Source organism: Ixodes scapularis, unplaced genomic scaffold (assembly GCF_016920785.2).
Source record: "Ixodes scapularis isolate PalLabHiFi unplaced genomic scaffold, ASM1692078v2 PGA_scaffold13__105_contigs__length_92229423, whole genome shotgun sequence".
In the NCBI taxonomy this organism is placed as follows: domain Eukaryota; kingdom Metazoa; phylum Arthropoda; class Arachnida; order Ixodida; family Ixodidae; genus Ixodes; species Ixodes scapularis.
In genome coordinates this window covers 53,732,157-53,747,678 of record NW_024609839.1, presented here as the reverse complement: position 1 = coordinate 53,747,678, position 15,522 = coordinate 53,732,157, and the positions used below count along the sequence as shown (strand labels likewise).

The 15,522-nt window shown below is 45.0% G+C and overlaps 1 protein-coding gene across 1 annotated transcript in view; it reads left to right on the top strand.

The window, feature by feature from the left end:
• Positions 1-15,522, top strand: part of LOC8035841 (gamma-aminobutyric acid receptor alpha-like) — a 94,148-nt gene that overhangs the window by 26,289 nt on the left and 52,337 nt on the right. The window contains exons 2-4 of the mRNA XM_040206285.1: positions 12,521-12,669; positions 13,853-13,920; positions 14,995-15,215. Of these exons, the coding sequence (XP_040062219.1) occupies positions 12,521-12,669; positions 13,853-13,920; positions 14,995-15,215 (438 nt within the window). The remainder of the gene's footprint in view (positions 1-12,520; positions 12,670-13,852; positions 13,921-14,994; positions 15,216-15,522) is intronic.

The window sequence follows — 15,522 nt, the reverse complement described above, 5'->3', positions numbered from 1 at the left end:
TTTTTTTTTTAACTGTGATTGCTTTGTTTTCTTTTAAAAAACAAAATTGCGGCAAAACTAAGAAAGGAACGGAAGCAAACAATGGTTGCTATAGGTTCGTTAAAGCTGTCTAAATTCAGCTTCATTGTTGTTGTTGTTGTCCTCGTAACTGTTTTTTTTTTTTCTGTTGTTTTTTTAGAGACTTTGAGACCTTGACTAACGCAAAGCGTGGTTTACTGTGTTCAGTCTTCTTCCTTTATTATTTGTTTTGGGGCATTCTTTTCAAGTTATGTTACAATCGCGTTGGCTGCCGAGTTATATTAAGATGCTCGGAAGTTGCCACACCTTCCGATATTCTTTTTTATGACGTTGGTGGCTACAGCTAGTATAATTCCTAAGCTACTATTTCAAAAGAGTAGAAAGGTGTGGAGACTGATAGAAGAGTCTTGTAAAGAAACTTTTGAAAAACATGTAAAGAGCGTCGAAATGAAACTCGGCGTATAATCTTCTAAGACGCTTAGGTTCCTTGTTTGAAAAGATAGGCAGCTAAGCACACTCGCTTAGCGATATGTTGGCTCCCGTTTATGGAATCTGCGAAACCCTCCTCTAAGGTTACATAACCGTTACACTTCTCGAAATGAATTTATATATGTCTATACTCCGCGACAACTTTTCTCGGCAATGCAGTGGAAGGCACAGGCCCGCGTCCCCTCTCCCATTTTGAGTGTGCGCGGGCTCTCCTCCTCCCCCATTTCTGGGGAGAGGAGGAGAGCCCGCGCTCACTCAAAATGGGAGAGGGAACGCGGGCCTGTACCTTCCACTGCATTGCCAAGAAAAGTTGTCGCGGAGTATTGGGGAGGAGGACAGACCGTGACGCCCCAAGCGGTTAACCTAACAACTACACGGATGGGGACAACAAATACAATGACGCAGCGTTCGGCCGACATAACCGAACGCGGCGTCAGCGTTCGGCTGGAGTTCGCGTTCTCCGGCGAAGGGGAGGAGGGGCTCTTTTGTTTCCACTCGACCTGCATGAACAATGCAGCATGCACGATCCCAGCTCATCACAAAAGCCGAAGTGGGTCAAGCTCGCATTCTCTGAGGATAGATCCGGCACTTAACGTCGCTTCGTCGATTGTTAGTATTTTTTTTATTAAACTGCGCCCCGCACTCTATTGTAGAAGATGACATGGCCATGCCCATAAGGCCTGTCGGCATGTGCACAGGCCTTGTGTTGAGTAAACACCAAGCGTGGGGAAAACAAACGGGTCAGAGCGCCCCCTATAGTTCGATCTCCTGCCCAATAGCATTGGCGACTCCACCGAAATCGACGCCGCGTAACGGCAACGCCGAGAAGCTCAAAGGAGAAGGTCGTTCGACTCTGTCGTCTGCTATCGCCGCTTGGTTCTCGTAGGCAGCATAGAAACAAACATCGCTTCCAGTCACTATTTAATGCTTACGCCGTGTCAATCCAACGCACTGACTACAAGACGGTTTCTACCATCGAAAAATCGCTTTGCCTTCATATGTGACACCGCTTTTACGCTGCTCTGCAAGTAATTCATGGTGGTCCGCGTGCTGAACTACGAAAACGAACTCCTTTCGTCCGCCATTTTGCCTGACCAGCACACTCCTTATAGTTCACTGGAGTCGCAAATATATATCTACGTTTACTTGCCTGTCTGCAAAGTTATGAAATCTTCTGGAGCTATATATTATAAAGTAAAAAACATTTTAACGGCCTGCCACATTATCGAAGAAATTTTCAAGAATCGTTTTGAAAGAAAACGACCCTTAATGGCATCATCATCACAGCTTTATCATTTGTCCTATTTCTCCGTTGTTGTTGTTGTTGTTGTTGTTTTTAACCCGTATTTTAACGCAACAATACCAAAACCACGTAAAATCAATTTAGCTATTCGATACTGAAAAAAACATTTAGAAATATCTTCCCCATTATATGTTTACAAATAAGTATACAACGTGCCACCCCAGTCCCGATTCAACATATAGCTTTCCGATCAATACAGTACTAAGTTTGCAGCCATTTTTCTTTCTTTTTTTCTTTTTTACTGTACTTAAGTTATACATTTGTGTTTTATTATTGGTTGGCAGTTAATGTCTTTCTTACTCTTTGCTTCGTCATGCGACATATTCGCCACGCATGAGCAGATTGGCGGCTTCAGCGGTTTCTGTGCCTCCACGTGCGCGATTGCCCAAGTCGCCGCGCAGCGAATGACACTGCGCCTAAATTCAATAACCTCCCCGAACCCCGGGGTCTCCACCTACTCTCGCTGCGCTCGTTTTATTTTGTCTTTCTTTGCTCGTTTGCATCCCCGGGCCGAGTAATTTGCGGCCTTGCACTTAATCGAGCCGCAAACGAACCCAACGTCTTATCCGGTAATGTCGCTCATGTGTCTGGACGACGTGTAGATTAGCTCTCAAGATAAGTACATCCCACCAGAGCCGAGATCGGTCGTGCGAACTCGGCTGTGGTATTAAGCTACGCTTCTGATTGGTTGATTGGTTAAGGTCTCATTCACGGTGGCCAATCGTCTTCTTTTTTTCTATATATAATTTCAGCTTATAATCATTGGCAATATATGAAATGGCTTGTTATCTTCTTGCTTTGTGATTGGTTCTTTGATGTCCTTACCGGCTGATTCTGCAATCTCATTGGCTGTGGAGTGATAAGAAGATGATCGGGACTCGCCAAGTCCTCAAATTTCTTAAGCTGTCTGCAACAACAGGGCGTTCCCGAGGAAGGAGAACCGTGTTTTTCGGCCCGGGTTAATAAACTATATGCGTCGCAGAAAGCTCAAACTTCATGAGAACGTGACGCTGGCGGTTAAGATGGGTCTCGAAAAGTGCGAGAACATGACGTTCCCTGAATCAAAAGATAATTGAAGAAAGATAAAATTTCTCTACGAGCCGAACGTGCACCTAAGCCTAATGTCATCAGAACAGGGAATGGCGTTGTGAGCACCTGTAGCATCTATTTCAATGAAAAAAAAAAAAAAAATCTTGTCAGCAAATATATAAAACAATCTTCTCTTCCTCTGCACTCAGGTGTTTTTCACTGGTATAAATCCCACGTGCGTCCGCAGTGTCGGTTCTTATTTTGGCGATGATAGGCTTAGGTGGAAGCCGGCTCATAAAACAATTTTGCCTTTCTCAATTAACTTTTGATCCAGTAACGTCGTTTTCTCAAACGTTCGCTTTCTATCCCAACCACTAGCGTCACACTCTCACAGAGTTTGAGCAGACTGTCATGCATAGTTTGTTTACAGGGCCCGGAAAACACGGGTCATTTTTCTAGGAAGCTCCCTCTATAATACACTAAACTCTCTCACAAAAAAAAAAAAAAAGATTGTGAGATTATTTTTTTTTTTTTGTGGAATACATAGACAACCAGTCACGGAAAACAACATAAGAAGTACATCCAATGAATAAGCCAATCACAAAAAACAACAAAAGAGGCACATATCCAACGCAGACGCATGAAATACGACAAGATATAAGCATGCGATGATAGCAGAGACAACGAGCAAATGAAACGCCATGCTCGTTGATCCGCGCGCATGAAATTTTTTTTTTTCTAATCGTACTGCGAACTTCGTCATACGTGAAGATCTGTCTATTGAATGCCGTGATTAGCTGTCTCAGTGTTCTGCAAAATAAAAAAAAGGACCTTTTTTTTTTTTTTAGAGTGTAGTCACACAGGCGTTTTGAAGGTTTCTGGTCAAAATGCCCAACGAGAGGAAATGTACATCCACGTCAAAATGGCCACGTCAAAGTGCTCAGTCCTGGTTAAATAACTGCCCATTCCCCTCTGTAGTACCTTCGGGCACCCCGTTTAACACAAAAAGCTCTAAATTCTAGCGTTTTCGCTATCGTCGGCTAAAGTCAATGGGGGAACATATTGTTCCAAGGATTCCGATAGACCGGTGACCCCGTATAACACAAAAGGTGCTCTCGGTACGAAAAGACTCGACCTGATTGGCCCACGGACTGCCACGTTTGTTGATGTCGGTAATTACATGGACAGAGTGGCCATCGACAGAGCGGTGCGCTCCCAATCTCACGTTGAGCTGACTGGCGGCGCTTGAAAAGGCGACACTATTTTTACATGCGTGGAATAAACACACTTGTATTGAACCACGTGTCATTTTCCGTCCATACCATGGTGTAGTATCGACGCGGTATGGTGGGCTGTTTCTGTTAAGAATACTTATTATGAAAGTTCTTGTAGCCAAGTCTAATGCTGCTTATATCAAGTTTGATCGAGTCAGGCATAAATGGTAACGCGCGAAAAAGTGCAGAAGGCATAGAATGTACCGATCCCTGTCCCAGGCCTTCCGACTAATGACTCTACCAGTGGCTTTAATTCTGACGAGAGCGCAGTCATCTGCCCCCTTTATCGAGGGAGGAAAGATACGATGGCAGAAAGTATTGAATATGAAGCATGCTGGGTTTTTTTGAACACACATCATGTGCTCGCCCTGTACGGAGAAAAGATTCGGGGTGGACGACTAAAATAAGGTGATGACGATTGCTCGTGCAATACGTAGAACACGGCCGTTTTTTTTTTTTTTTTCGTTGTTTTCTTTTTTGTTTTGCGTCTTTTTGCGATTTGCATTTCTTTTGGTTATTGGGGAGGAGGACAGACCGTGACGCCCCAAGCGGTTAACCTAACAACTACACGGATGGGGACAACAAATACAATGGCTCAGCGCTCGGCCGACATAACCGAACGCGGCGTCAGCGTTCGGCTGGAGTTCGTGTTCTCCGGCAGGGGGAAAAGGGGCTGTTTTGTTTCCACTACGGCCTGCATGAACAATGCAGCATGCACGATTCCAGCTCAGCACAAAAGCCGAAGTGGGTCAAGCTCGCATTCTCTGAGGATAGATCCGGCACTTAACGTCGCTTCGTCGATTGTTAGTATTTTTTACATTAAACTGCGCCCCGCGCTCTATTGTAGAAGATGACATGGCCATGCCCATAAGGCCTGTCGGCATGTGCACAGGCCTTGTGTTGAGTAAACACCAAGCGTGAGGAAAACAAACGGGTCAGAGCGCCCCCTGCTTATCCAAAGTTTTAGTTAGCGCAATTTTACCTTTGCTGATATCCCTTATCCTCATTACAAAATGTATTATTGCATTTGCGGCCGCTATTCATCACTTTTAATTATATTGCCTGGGTGTAACCTCATTTGCAGGGGCTTAAAGAAGCAAACCCCGTTTTAAGCATCGTTAAAATGAGCTTCATATCTCGGTGAGCCTCAACCCCGCCAGAATATAAATCCAGTGGTTGGAGCAAAGAACTCAACTTTTCAGAACATAGCGTAGTCTTGCTCATTTTAGGCAATGCTCGAAACTTTTCAGTGCTGAAAGGGGGGCCAACAGAGCCCGCGAATACACGAAGATGAATAGCGTGCATTACCGGGAACGGGTCCCAATTATTCGCTGAAATTTTAAAACCATCACCCACATCCTTTTAACCAGAGGTTTGATTAGGAATTTGGCATTCTCTTACAACCGCTAGGATTCAATTTTAGCGGACTATCAGCGTCCGCAACATATATTAGATGTTGTTGTTGTTCTTTACAAAAAACAAATATCTTGAGTTCCTTAAAACGGAAGTTAGTCACGTTTCCGGAAACGGTAACATTAATACTGCTTTAACGAAAATCCGGGCGCGTGTAAGTATCCGGAATATCTAAAGACGCCCGTCTCAGCACCATTCAGTGTCAGAATCAGGGCTAATGATACAAAGATCTTCAACGGGTCAAATTATTAATCGGGTCAAAACCTTCACCAAGTCGAAATGTTCAATCGAGTGGAAATGTCCATCGAGTCAAAATGACCAACGAGACGAAATGTCTAACCAGGTCAAGGTGTCCTTGCGAGAAGAAATGTCCAAAATTGGACTTGTTCGCTAGTGTCACATTTTATCTCGTTGGTCATTTTGACGTGGAATCGGTCTTGAAAGGTCTGTAGTCCAACGTCAGTTCCTTGCCTATAACTGGAAGTAGACTCAAGTAAACTGGGATGGCGCTACCCGATCGGTTTGCTTCAAGTCGAGACTAAATTAAATTAAATCATATCGAAGGTCTTATCTCCTACACCATTTGAAAGGCAATTACTTCGCGTTTGTCGGTTGACAGCCGTTTCCAATATCACTGCCCCTCGTCACAATTCTCGTGACCTTTGTGGGTTTTTACCACCGGCCTAACCAATCACGCAAAGTAAATGCGCCGTGATCCTCCGTTTTAATTGTTTTTGTTGTTGTTGTTTTTTTTGCGTGATTTGTTTGGGAAGTGATAACAAACGCTCAAATGCGATGAGCGCCATAACGATGCACTTTTGGCGCTGCTCGATTGGCTCCATCGAATCTCTAGAAATTCTTTGTCGCAGTTGTGGTTCGACTGGTTTGGCGAACCTTCGAACTTTAGGATAATTTTGACAAACTTAAAAAAACGTTTGCCTTCTTGATCGGTGTTGTGCGACTTGTGCCCCAAGATTTAAAAAGTTTCGCAAGACATATTATCAAATGCTTCTTTTAAAGTTTAAAAAAAATAATTGTCAATGTTTACGCACTATAAAAGCAAACAAATTTTAGTGGTTTCAATAGTTTGTCAAAATCCTGCACTAAATCCCGCAGAGGCCGTTTACAGTTTACGCGCATGCGCAAAATAGAACCTCCGGCGAACCTTTGTCCAAACTTTTGTCGAGCTTTTGCTGAACTTTTGTTGAGCTTTTGTCCAACTTGGAGTCAAAATTTTCGAAAAAGTCGAACCTGGTCAAACTCAAACCTGGTCGAACTCGAACCCGGTCGCACTCGAGCCTCGGAAGGTTCGCTAAATTCCTAGTCCCGAGCCCACTGTTATTGAGGCTGCGCCTGGTGCCAACCGCATGGAAGACAATTAAGGCCTGCGCTCGACGCCATCGCTGGTCGGTCTCCGACCCGCCCCCAGCGGCAGACACTCGAAACTCGACAAGAGTCGTCGCTAAGCGACAGACGCGTCACACTTGGCGACGCCAGGTGCAAGCGTCGCGCTCCTTGGGAGACGTTACAAGACGCGCCGTGGGTAATGCTGACGGAGCCTATCGGCGGTATCGCGTGGCTCTACTATTGATGACGTTTGGGGGAGCAGGGGGTGTGGAGGGAAGGAAAGTTCAGGCGGGCCTTGACTTTTAGGTGGTCTGCGTCGACCCCGTCATGTTTATTCACCACTCTACCGGCGGCAATATTAAGAGTCCCGCTGCCGTAGAGTTTGCGCACTCGAGGGTCTCAAAAGTTCCCGAAGACGCCGATTCCCTTCCGAAGCGCGACCCTTTCCAATCCCCGCCTATTCTCCCAGAATCTAATATGTGAGCGTCCGTAATCCAAGAGTTCTGCCTAACCTCACAACTCGGACGATTTAACCGTGAGTAACGCGTCTATACCACAGTCTGTTTTGTGCGCTCTTAAGTGTGGGCCCTCGATTTCCGCCTGATAACGTCATAAGTGTCATACCAGAGACCCTACACTAAGGACCTGCTACCATTCGATTGGTTCACGCGGTTTATAGGCCGAGTTTGCAACACGAGCTGCGAAAAGGCAGCAAAAGTGTGTAGCGGCTAGCGGAGCAGCAGCGAAGACGACGACGGGCGACACGAGCACGCGGCACGAGACACAGAAGGATCAGCCGAAGGAATCGGCACGCACCTCTTGAAGGCGGTTACGAGAGCATTTGTAAATATGTAAATAAATTAAGAAGGCTAAAACCTTTCAAGTCTGTCGATCGTCTGCTAGCGCTTCCGCTTCTCCGCCTGCTTTTCTCCTCGCTACGCGACGTCGACGCATCGCACGCGCCCTTGCGACCAATATCCGCAAGCGACGTCCGCCATTGAGTTTCAAACGCTCCCCATGGTTTAAGATGGACGCTCGCTTCAATCTAGGCTTTCTCTGTTTCATATACTGTTGCCCCGCCATGATCCTGGCGGTTCCACATATACAGCAGCGGAGGTGGACGCGTGTTCTGCTAAAGGTCTCTCTGCAGTTCCCCGCAGTCAGACAGACGGCGGAAACCGAGCAGACGCAAGATGGAACGAAAAGAGCCTAGATCGAAGAAAGACTCCATCTCCAATCCTGTATATAGCGTTTGCAATTTAATGGCCGGCACCTCCTAAGAAGCCTGATCATTCTAAAAGGCGTTCTAGGCACTGTATGCGGAGCGCAAGTTCGTCTGCTTTTTTTTTTTTTTTTTTTTTTTGCAGGGGTTCTGGTGGCGTCAGAACGCCGAGCTCTGATTGGCTCTGATTGGTAGGTAGGCCTCACAGCAAGCTGCCTCGAGGTCTACCCACTATTCTTCAATCAGATCCCATGAGAGCTCAGCGTTTGACGTCACCACAACCCCAGCAAAAGAAGCAGACGAACTTGCGGTCCTCATACCATAAGCTCTGTCGCTGCTGAAAACACGCGCCCTTCAAACCCTTCTGAAAGTACTAAAATAGTAAGGGTTTACTTTTGGCAGGATGACAAACAATGCACGCTAAAAGCAAACATACAAACTCTAAAAAAAAAAAGAAATACGTTCTTGAAAATTTCTCTGACGCCCCAAGAACTCTTTCATCTTGTGAAGAACGGTTTCACCCCAAGCACTATCGCCTCATAGCGTACTAGAAAGGTAGCTGGGTGATGAAGAACTATTTCGCATCACAAAAAGGAGCTTAAAAGAACTCCTTATGGTTTTTTCACGAAGTACCAGCTTAGGGGGTGCTTAAAGGAACTTTGTAGGGTGCAAAATATGGACAAGCCGAAGAACCCCTAAAAGTTATTTTTCGACCAGGTTTTTTAGAGTGTGTAAAATTTCATTAGAGTAAACTTTTTTGTGCTTTTCAGCCTTTTCAGCTCGCCGCAGAACAACATGTTGATTTAAGAATGGTGACCAGGAAGATTTCTTAGGTTACCAAAAAATTATCATTAATTATCAAAGTGATGTTTTCTCGTGCTAGTAAAACCAGAATATAAACGGCACAATAACTAGAGCATGGTACAGATTAAAAAACCCAGGTTAGCAGTCATAACGTATACTGACCTGATTTTCCATGTACACAAGAAACACCCGACGCCATCTTAAAGCAGACTAACTTCCATCTGACTTTACTTGGAGAATAGTGGCTACTTGAGATGGGGTCAAACCACAGAATTTTTTTAATCGGACAGCAGATTTGCACAGACATGGCCTCATTCTTGGAAAAATCTACAAAAGAAAAGTTGCTTTAAAAAAAGAAAAAGAAAATAATTTTTATGGTTCAAGAGTTATTTCCTTTTATTGAATATTTCAAATTTACATAAAAACAAGCTTTCTAAGCAAACCTACATGATGTTTCGAGGCGTCGATGTGTACACACACACACGTGTGTGTGTGTGTATGTGTGTTTTGTAAGGTGTGTTATTTACATTTACACCAAAGGAGAAATGAACTGCTTTCTCAGGCATCAACAAATTTGAAATCTGATTTTCACTCCAATACTGCTTTTACAATAAGGTCTGAAATTCATAAACCCCAAAATACGTCACTGGTTCAAACTTGCCGTGCCAATGTTTGCAAAGATACTTCGTTCTTCCTATGCGCCAAGAAACTGAGGAAGAAGAGGAGACGAGAGTCCGCGGAAACTTCAGAACGTCGAGATCTATAGTTCGAATGACTAGTGGGTAGACCTACATCTAGCTGCCTTTGTATCCCTCTGCCATAGCCTCCTCTATACTGACAAAGCCTGGCAGATCGCCACGAGAAGCGGCCGCCGAAATAAAAAAGGTGGTGTGGCAGACAACGGATGAAAGGAGAGCCACGTGACTGGCGCACCCCTGCGGCGAGATGCCGAAACACACTCCTCCCGAGCGAACAAGTGTGTTTCGGGTCCTCGCCGCTGCAAAAGCTGTGCGCTGACGTTCAGGTTCCCCGATAAATGGCTCTTTGATGCTCTGTGCTACGAGATTCTCGCGCTCCAAATCTGCGATCGAGCACTCTGTGGCTCCCTCGTCGAAATGCCAGGCCTTGTGAGTATAGAGGAGGCTATGGCAGTGTGAGACAAAGGCTGCTTTTGTCTCGACTGGACTCGTCGAACGCGTTTGAATGCCAAAGCCAAATGCCGGACGCCCACGTTCTGCGTACTAAAGCGTTCATTGAGGGCAGTGGAGACAAAGTCAGCTAGCTTTGGGTCTACCTGCAGATCACTCCAACCAGAGCTCGGCGTCCTGACGTCGGCGCATACACTCGTGAAAACAATAAAAATTCAAAATTTTTTTTAAAAATAAATATGAAACTTATATATGTATAAAAAGACTTAATGCATCCACGCAAGACCAGATAATCCGAGATACCGCTCAATAAACGCAAGGCTCTTCCTTCGGTCCCGACATTTGCCAGAATGTCGCGACTACCCGGTGACGAGAAGTCGCGAAATCATTGTCCAAATTACAAATTCCGATAGGCGTGAGGGAACTCGATCAAACTTCGGTTCCGCCCACGACAAACCGACCCGGCAATCTGTGTGTTGTTATGTCCGACGGTGATTGCAATCCTTCTCTTTCGCTCTCCTCGCACCATTCGACGTGGTACGAGTTCGCTTGCTTTCTATTCTATGCTCAGTTTACCCCTGCGATGGACCGCCGCGGAAGCTAGGAGCCATTCCAGCCAATTGTGCGCTGTAATCCTGTCACGTGACAATGAGCCGACCGCGTCGCTATGCCTCTCTTTAGCTTCACGTGATGCTCAAACAACACGGAACGGGCAACTATGGCTGGAATAGGCTCCTCTTTGGTCCATCGTAGCGTGAGGCCAGGTAGGGAATCGGTTCACAACTTCATCAATGTTTATGTGCTTCTTTCTTCATTTATTGTGTGCGTGCGCATAGGCGCCAACAACCCCCCCCCCCCCCCCCCCCCAAAAAAAAAAGAAGAAAAAAAGAAAAAAACATCGGTTGTTTGCACGTTTCGCACACGGAGGTATTGTTTCGTTGCTGCGGTACGCGACAGCAATCATTTGTGGATTCCAATCCTCCCGCCGCTTCGATCTGTTCTTTATTTTGTGTACAGCCTTAAATTTTCTCGTGTTTTTTTATTTCCTTGTAAATGTCGAATTTTTCGAGGTGTTTTTAATCTTCGGCGCGCCTTCTGCCCAAAAAGAAAGCTCCCGACTCTCTTTCCCTCAAACGCGTCCCTGGCATGCTTCTTTTAAAGTTTCTACTTGCCTAAGCCTAACGTTGACCTGTGAAATCGGCTAGCTGAACAGAATAGAACAAAATACGCTCACGAAATATCTTACACTCACACCGCTGAATGCGTCATTTTTGCGACATTTAACTCTGTTCTGTTCAGCCGGCCATTTCCACGAGTAATAAACCAACCTGCTCGGCTTATGCCCGTAACTAACATTGACCGTTGACCGTACAGATCCTGAGCAAACAAAGATTTGAATGACTAGCTGTTTTCACTCGCAGCAGTTGCGATCGGCATGCACGGCGCAGCGCCTAGTTTTTGAAAATCAAAGCACGCCTACAAGGCTTCCATTCAGTCGAGTACGGTCAATGTACCGCCAGAGGAAGCAATTCCGTTAAACCCTCGTGCGTATCTCCATTGCTAAGTAACCCAGACGCGACTGAGCAAACATCTCTATCGGCTGTTGCACGAGGCTGTTTTGCAACGTTTCGTTCGCATTGAAATTTGAGAGGATGGAGAAGAAACAGCAACTAAGCGGTTCTCTGCTACTACGCTAAAAATACAGTAGAACTCCAATCTCTTTATATTTTTATGTTTACTTTTATTATTGGTACGCTCGGTGTCCCTATCAATTCACGCAACTCAAACAAGAGGCAAAAAACGGGGAAAGCGGAGTTACGCGAGGTTCGGGGACCAATCGTGTTTATTGTGACACCAGGCAGCTTAGCACCCCGAAGATGTGGCTGATCCCCCGCAGGCTTCTTTTAAACCTAGTGATCACTCATCCGTTGTTTGTCCTTTTGCTTTTTTCCTTTGTGCAACCCGTCAGTATTCGCGACTTCAGCGTAACGAACGGCACATTGTGTGAAAAAGTTGAACCTGTCGCAACAGGGACTTTCCCGATTTCTTTTTGACTCTTGCGGCTTCCCTAATTGCGTTTTAGCGGCGGCTGACTCGATAGTCGCTCAAGTAAAGCGAGACAAGGTGCGTTGCTTTTGTCCAAAGCTACGAATACGGCAGCAGCAGAGAGACTCATGACTCATAATGATCTAAGAAATTAGGTGTGACTTGCGTTGCTTCTAATGTTGTGTAGGGCGATGACTTGTCCCGGTGACTTTGTTGTCACCGTCGTATCACAGTGTTGCCTAGATCGCTAGGAACGCAACATACGCAACCGTGCAAACCGGACATTTTGCGTTTCTTAACGCGAGGACAGTAGGTAGTCCTTCTACCGCTTAGTGGTAGAGCGACTATTTACACTCCTGGAAGTCGCGTTTCATGTATACCGTGCGTACTTTATCAGCACTCGATGTTTTCGTTCGTCTGGTCCCAGGGTGGACTCTAGCTGGTCAAGACCTGTCCCCGTGAACGGGGAGCCCAAGCCCGGTGGAGTGCACCGGCAGTCGGACCTCGCCCTCACCAGTCAGCTACTGGAGACGCTTCTGGACAATTATGACAGCACACAAAGGCCTTGGCATGGCGGTACGTGCACGACCGTGCTTGCAAGCGATCGTTCCATCGCATGCAGATACGACGTACTGTTACCATGGGTGCTCTGTGTGACGCGGAGAACGTCATAGAGGCTTGAACATGGCTGTTGTTTCAGGCATATGAAGGGGCGGAATAAATTTAACCCTTGGAGGACTTCGGACACCCTTGCAAAAAGAGTTTTCAATCACCAATCGAGCTAACAAGCCACCGATCAATGATTCAGTAAACCACCAAAGATGTTGGATTCGTGCACGCGGGCATTAGTTAATGAATGTGGTAATAAAATAGTACACAGTAAATGTTTGTGATGGTAGCCTATGGTAGAGCCTTAAGGTGAGTTAACATATGCTTAAAGAACAAGAAGAGCGGCAACCATGGCAACAAAATGAGTTCACAATATGGTTCAATATCGTTTAACCCCACGTGAGACCCGTGAATATTTTCTTTGAAATAATGTCGTGTTCACTTTTTTTTGTATTTTGCAAGTCCATTTTATTCATTGTTGTGTGTGGCCGATATCTAGTTGGCATTTTCGGTCCAGTGTTTGCTTTCCTTCCTTTTTTTAAATATTTTTTCTTCCTGTTTTGCATTAGTGGACTTCTTTGCTTTCTATAATCTTTGCTTTGTACAATTTTTGACACCGCTGTGTTCCTGTGAGGGGCTGGGGACCAGTCAAGCTCCTTGTAAGCTTTTTTTCCCAGCTCCCACCATATATACATGTATATGGTAAATAAACTATTATTATTATTATTATTCCCTAATATGGTCAACATCATAATCAATATGGAATTAGCATTTTCGTCTTTGCTTTATATTTTGGTCCTCAACAGGTTTCAATAGCTCGACAACGTGGTTTTTTTTTTACTAGGTTAAGACCTAAAAGTATGAGCTTGACTGGAATCTTACCCGGGCTTTTAAAATGCGTTTTCCCTCAATATTTGCGTTGATCATAGCAAGAAGGGTCGGAGATTCTTTTAAAGAAAACTAGAAAAACGGTTTTCAATTATTCGCCAAAAAGTAATTTATTTATTTAATTTTGATGAAAGTTAAGTATATGCTTAACTCTTTCTTTGTATTAAAACAGAACTCCTATGATATTCTTGGGCTTCGTAAATACCTCGCTGTGTCACAATTGCATGCTATAATAAAGCAATGTTTACTCTATCGCGTGCAGTTCGACCAACCAGCGTCACCGCCAACATGCTGATAAGGAGCATGGGCCCCATTTCGGAGCTTGACATGGTAAATATAATTTCGTTCATTACGTACCCCTAAAAGCGCTCTAGTATAAAAAAAGGTAAATGAGATCAATTAAGGTCTAGTACGATTATGACGGTTTCTTTCCCGAAAACGCAGAAATCAAAACAAACATTCAACGTAGATGAACGTTTACGTTATCTTTTTGTAAATAATGAATTACACAATGTTTTTTACTTAAAATTTTATAAGAAGAAAGAAAGGAACTACAGTAAATACAGAAGCCCGCGTGTCAAAATTATTCAGCAACAACAGCTAAAGCGTTGGTAGCACTAATTAAAAAAAATTTCAAAACAAAGATAATTTTTTTTTATTTTTTTTATTTTATAAATGACAACCCCTTCAATTCAAGTCACCATCGGCAATTTATTTTTGTTTTTAGTAGCTTCCAATCGACTCTTGAAACATCTTTCGTCTTGTCCTTATATAGGGGAAAGGGGGGGAAGAGGTCAATTCCGAGGGATTGTTGATACTTTCGGGTTATGCTACATAGTATAAAAAGCAACAAAAACTTCAGGCCAGTTTCCGTCTAAAAATATTTTCGATCCACAGCTTCTCATTTTTTGCATCATCACTCCGTGACATAAAACAATTGTTCAACGTCCTTTCCATCACACTAGGCTGCCTGGAACGCGTCTCCGACGGGTATGTTTAACGTCCGGTTCCACACGTGCATCCAAAGTGGTCTCGATTTGGTCTACAAACGGCGTCACAAACGCCAGAATGTCATGCTGTTCAATGTCGCGATTCTGGCGGTTGGGCTTAGATGTCTTGAAAAAAAAAAAAAAAAAAAGCACGAGGGAGCACTAGTGTGTCTGTCGTCACGGCGTTTCGACTCCGGCTGCGAAACTTGCGTGGACTGTGAAGCTTGAGAGCGACCTAGGTCGGAACATACGTCTGTCGCTTCCACCGCCTCTGCTGTGACACCGCCAGGGTCGCTGACGCCGACAGTGGGACACTTCTATCACGTCGTCGGGCGGAAATCGTTGGACCACTTTTTCGGAACGCGGTAAACACACCAGTTGGAGACGCGTTCCAGGCACCATAATGGCACTGCAGGAGTACTCGATGGACTGCTACTTCCGGCAGCGGTGGACGGACCAGAGGCTCAAGTTCAACGGCACCATCAACCCCATCAGCCTGCACATCAAGATGCTCGAGCGCATCTGGAAGCCAGACACGTACTTCATCAACGGCAAGGGCTCCTACCTACACACCATCACGCAGCCCAACAAGCTGCTGCGCATCTACCGCAACGGAGACGTGCTCTACTCCATGAGGTACGGTAGCAGACCAGGCGACACAAGATGCTCAAGAGACATTTTGCTGAACGAATGTAACACCGAGGAACCTAGTTTAAAGGAAAGTTGAAGCACGTTTCAAAGAATCTGTGTTAGAAGTAAACTTTAGTGACTTTTTGCCTCGTGAATTCAGGTATCCCACTTATCTTGGGCAAAAGTAAACGTAAACCGCATTTATGCTAAAAAATACGTGCAGTGATTGTTGCAAATAATGCGGCAAGCTTATCTGCCGCCTGCTATCTGTCCTAAGCATGTTACGTCATTGTTAGCATGCCCGAGTGAGCTT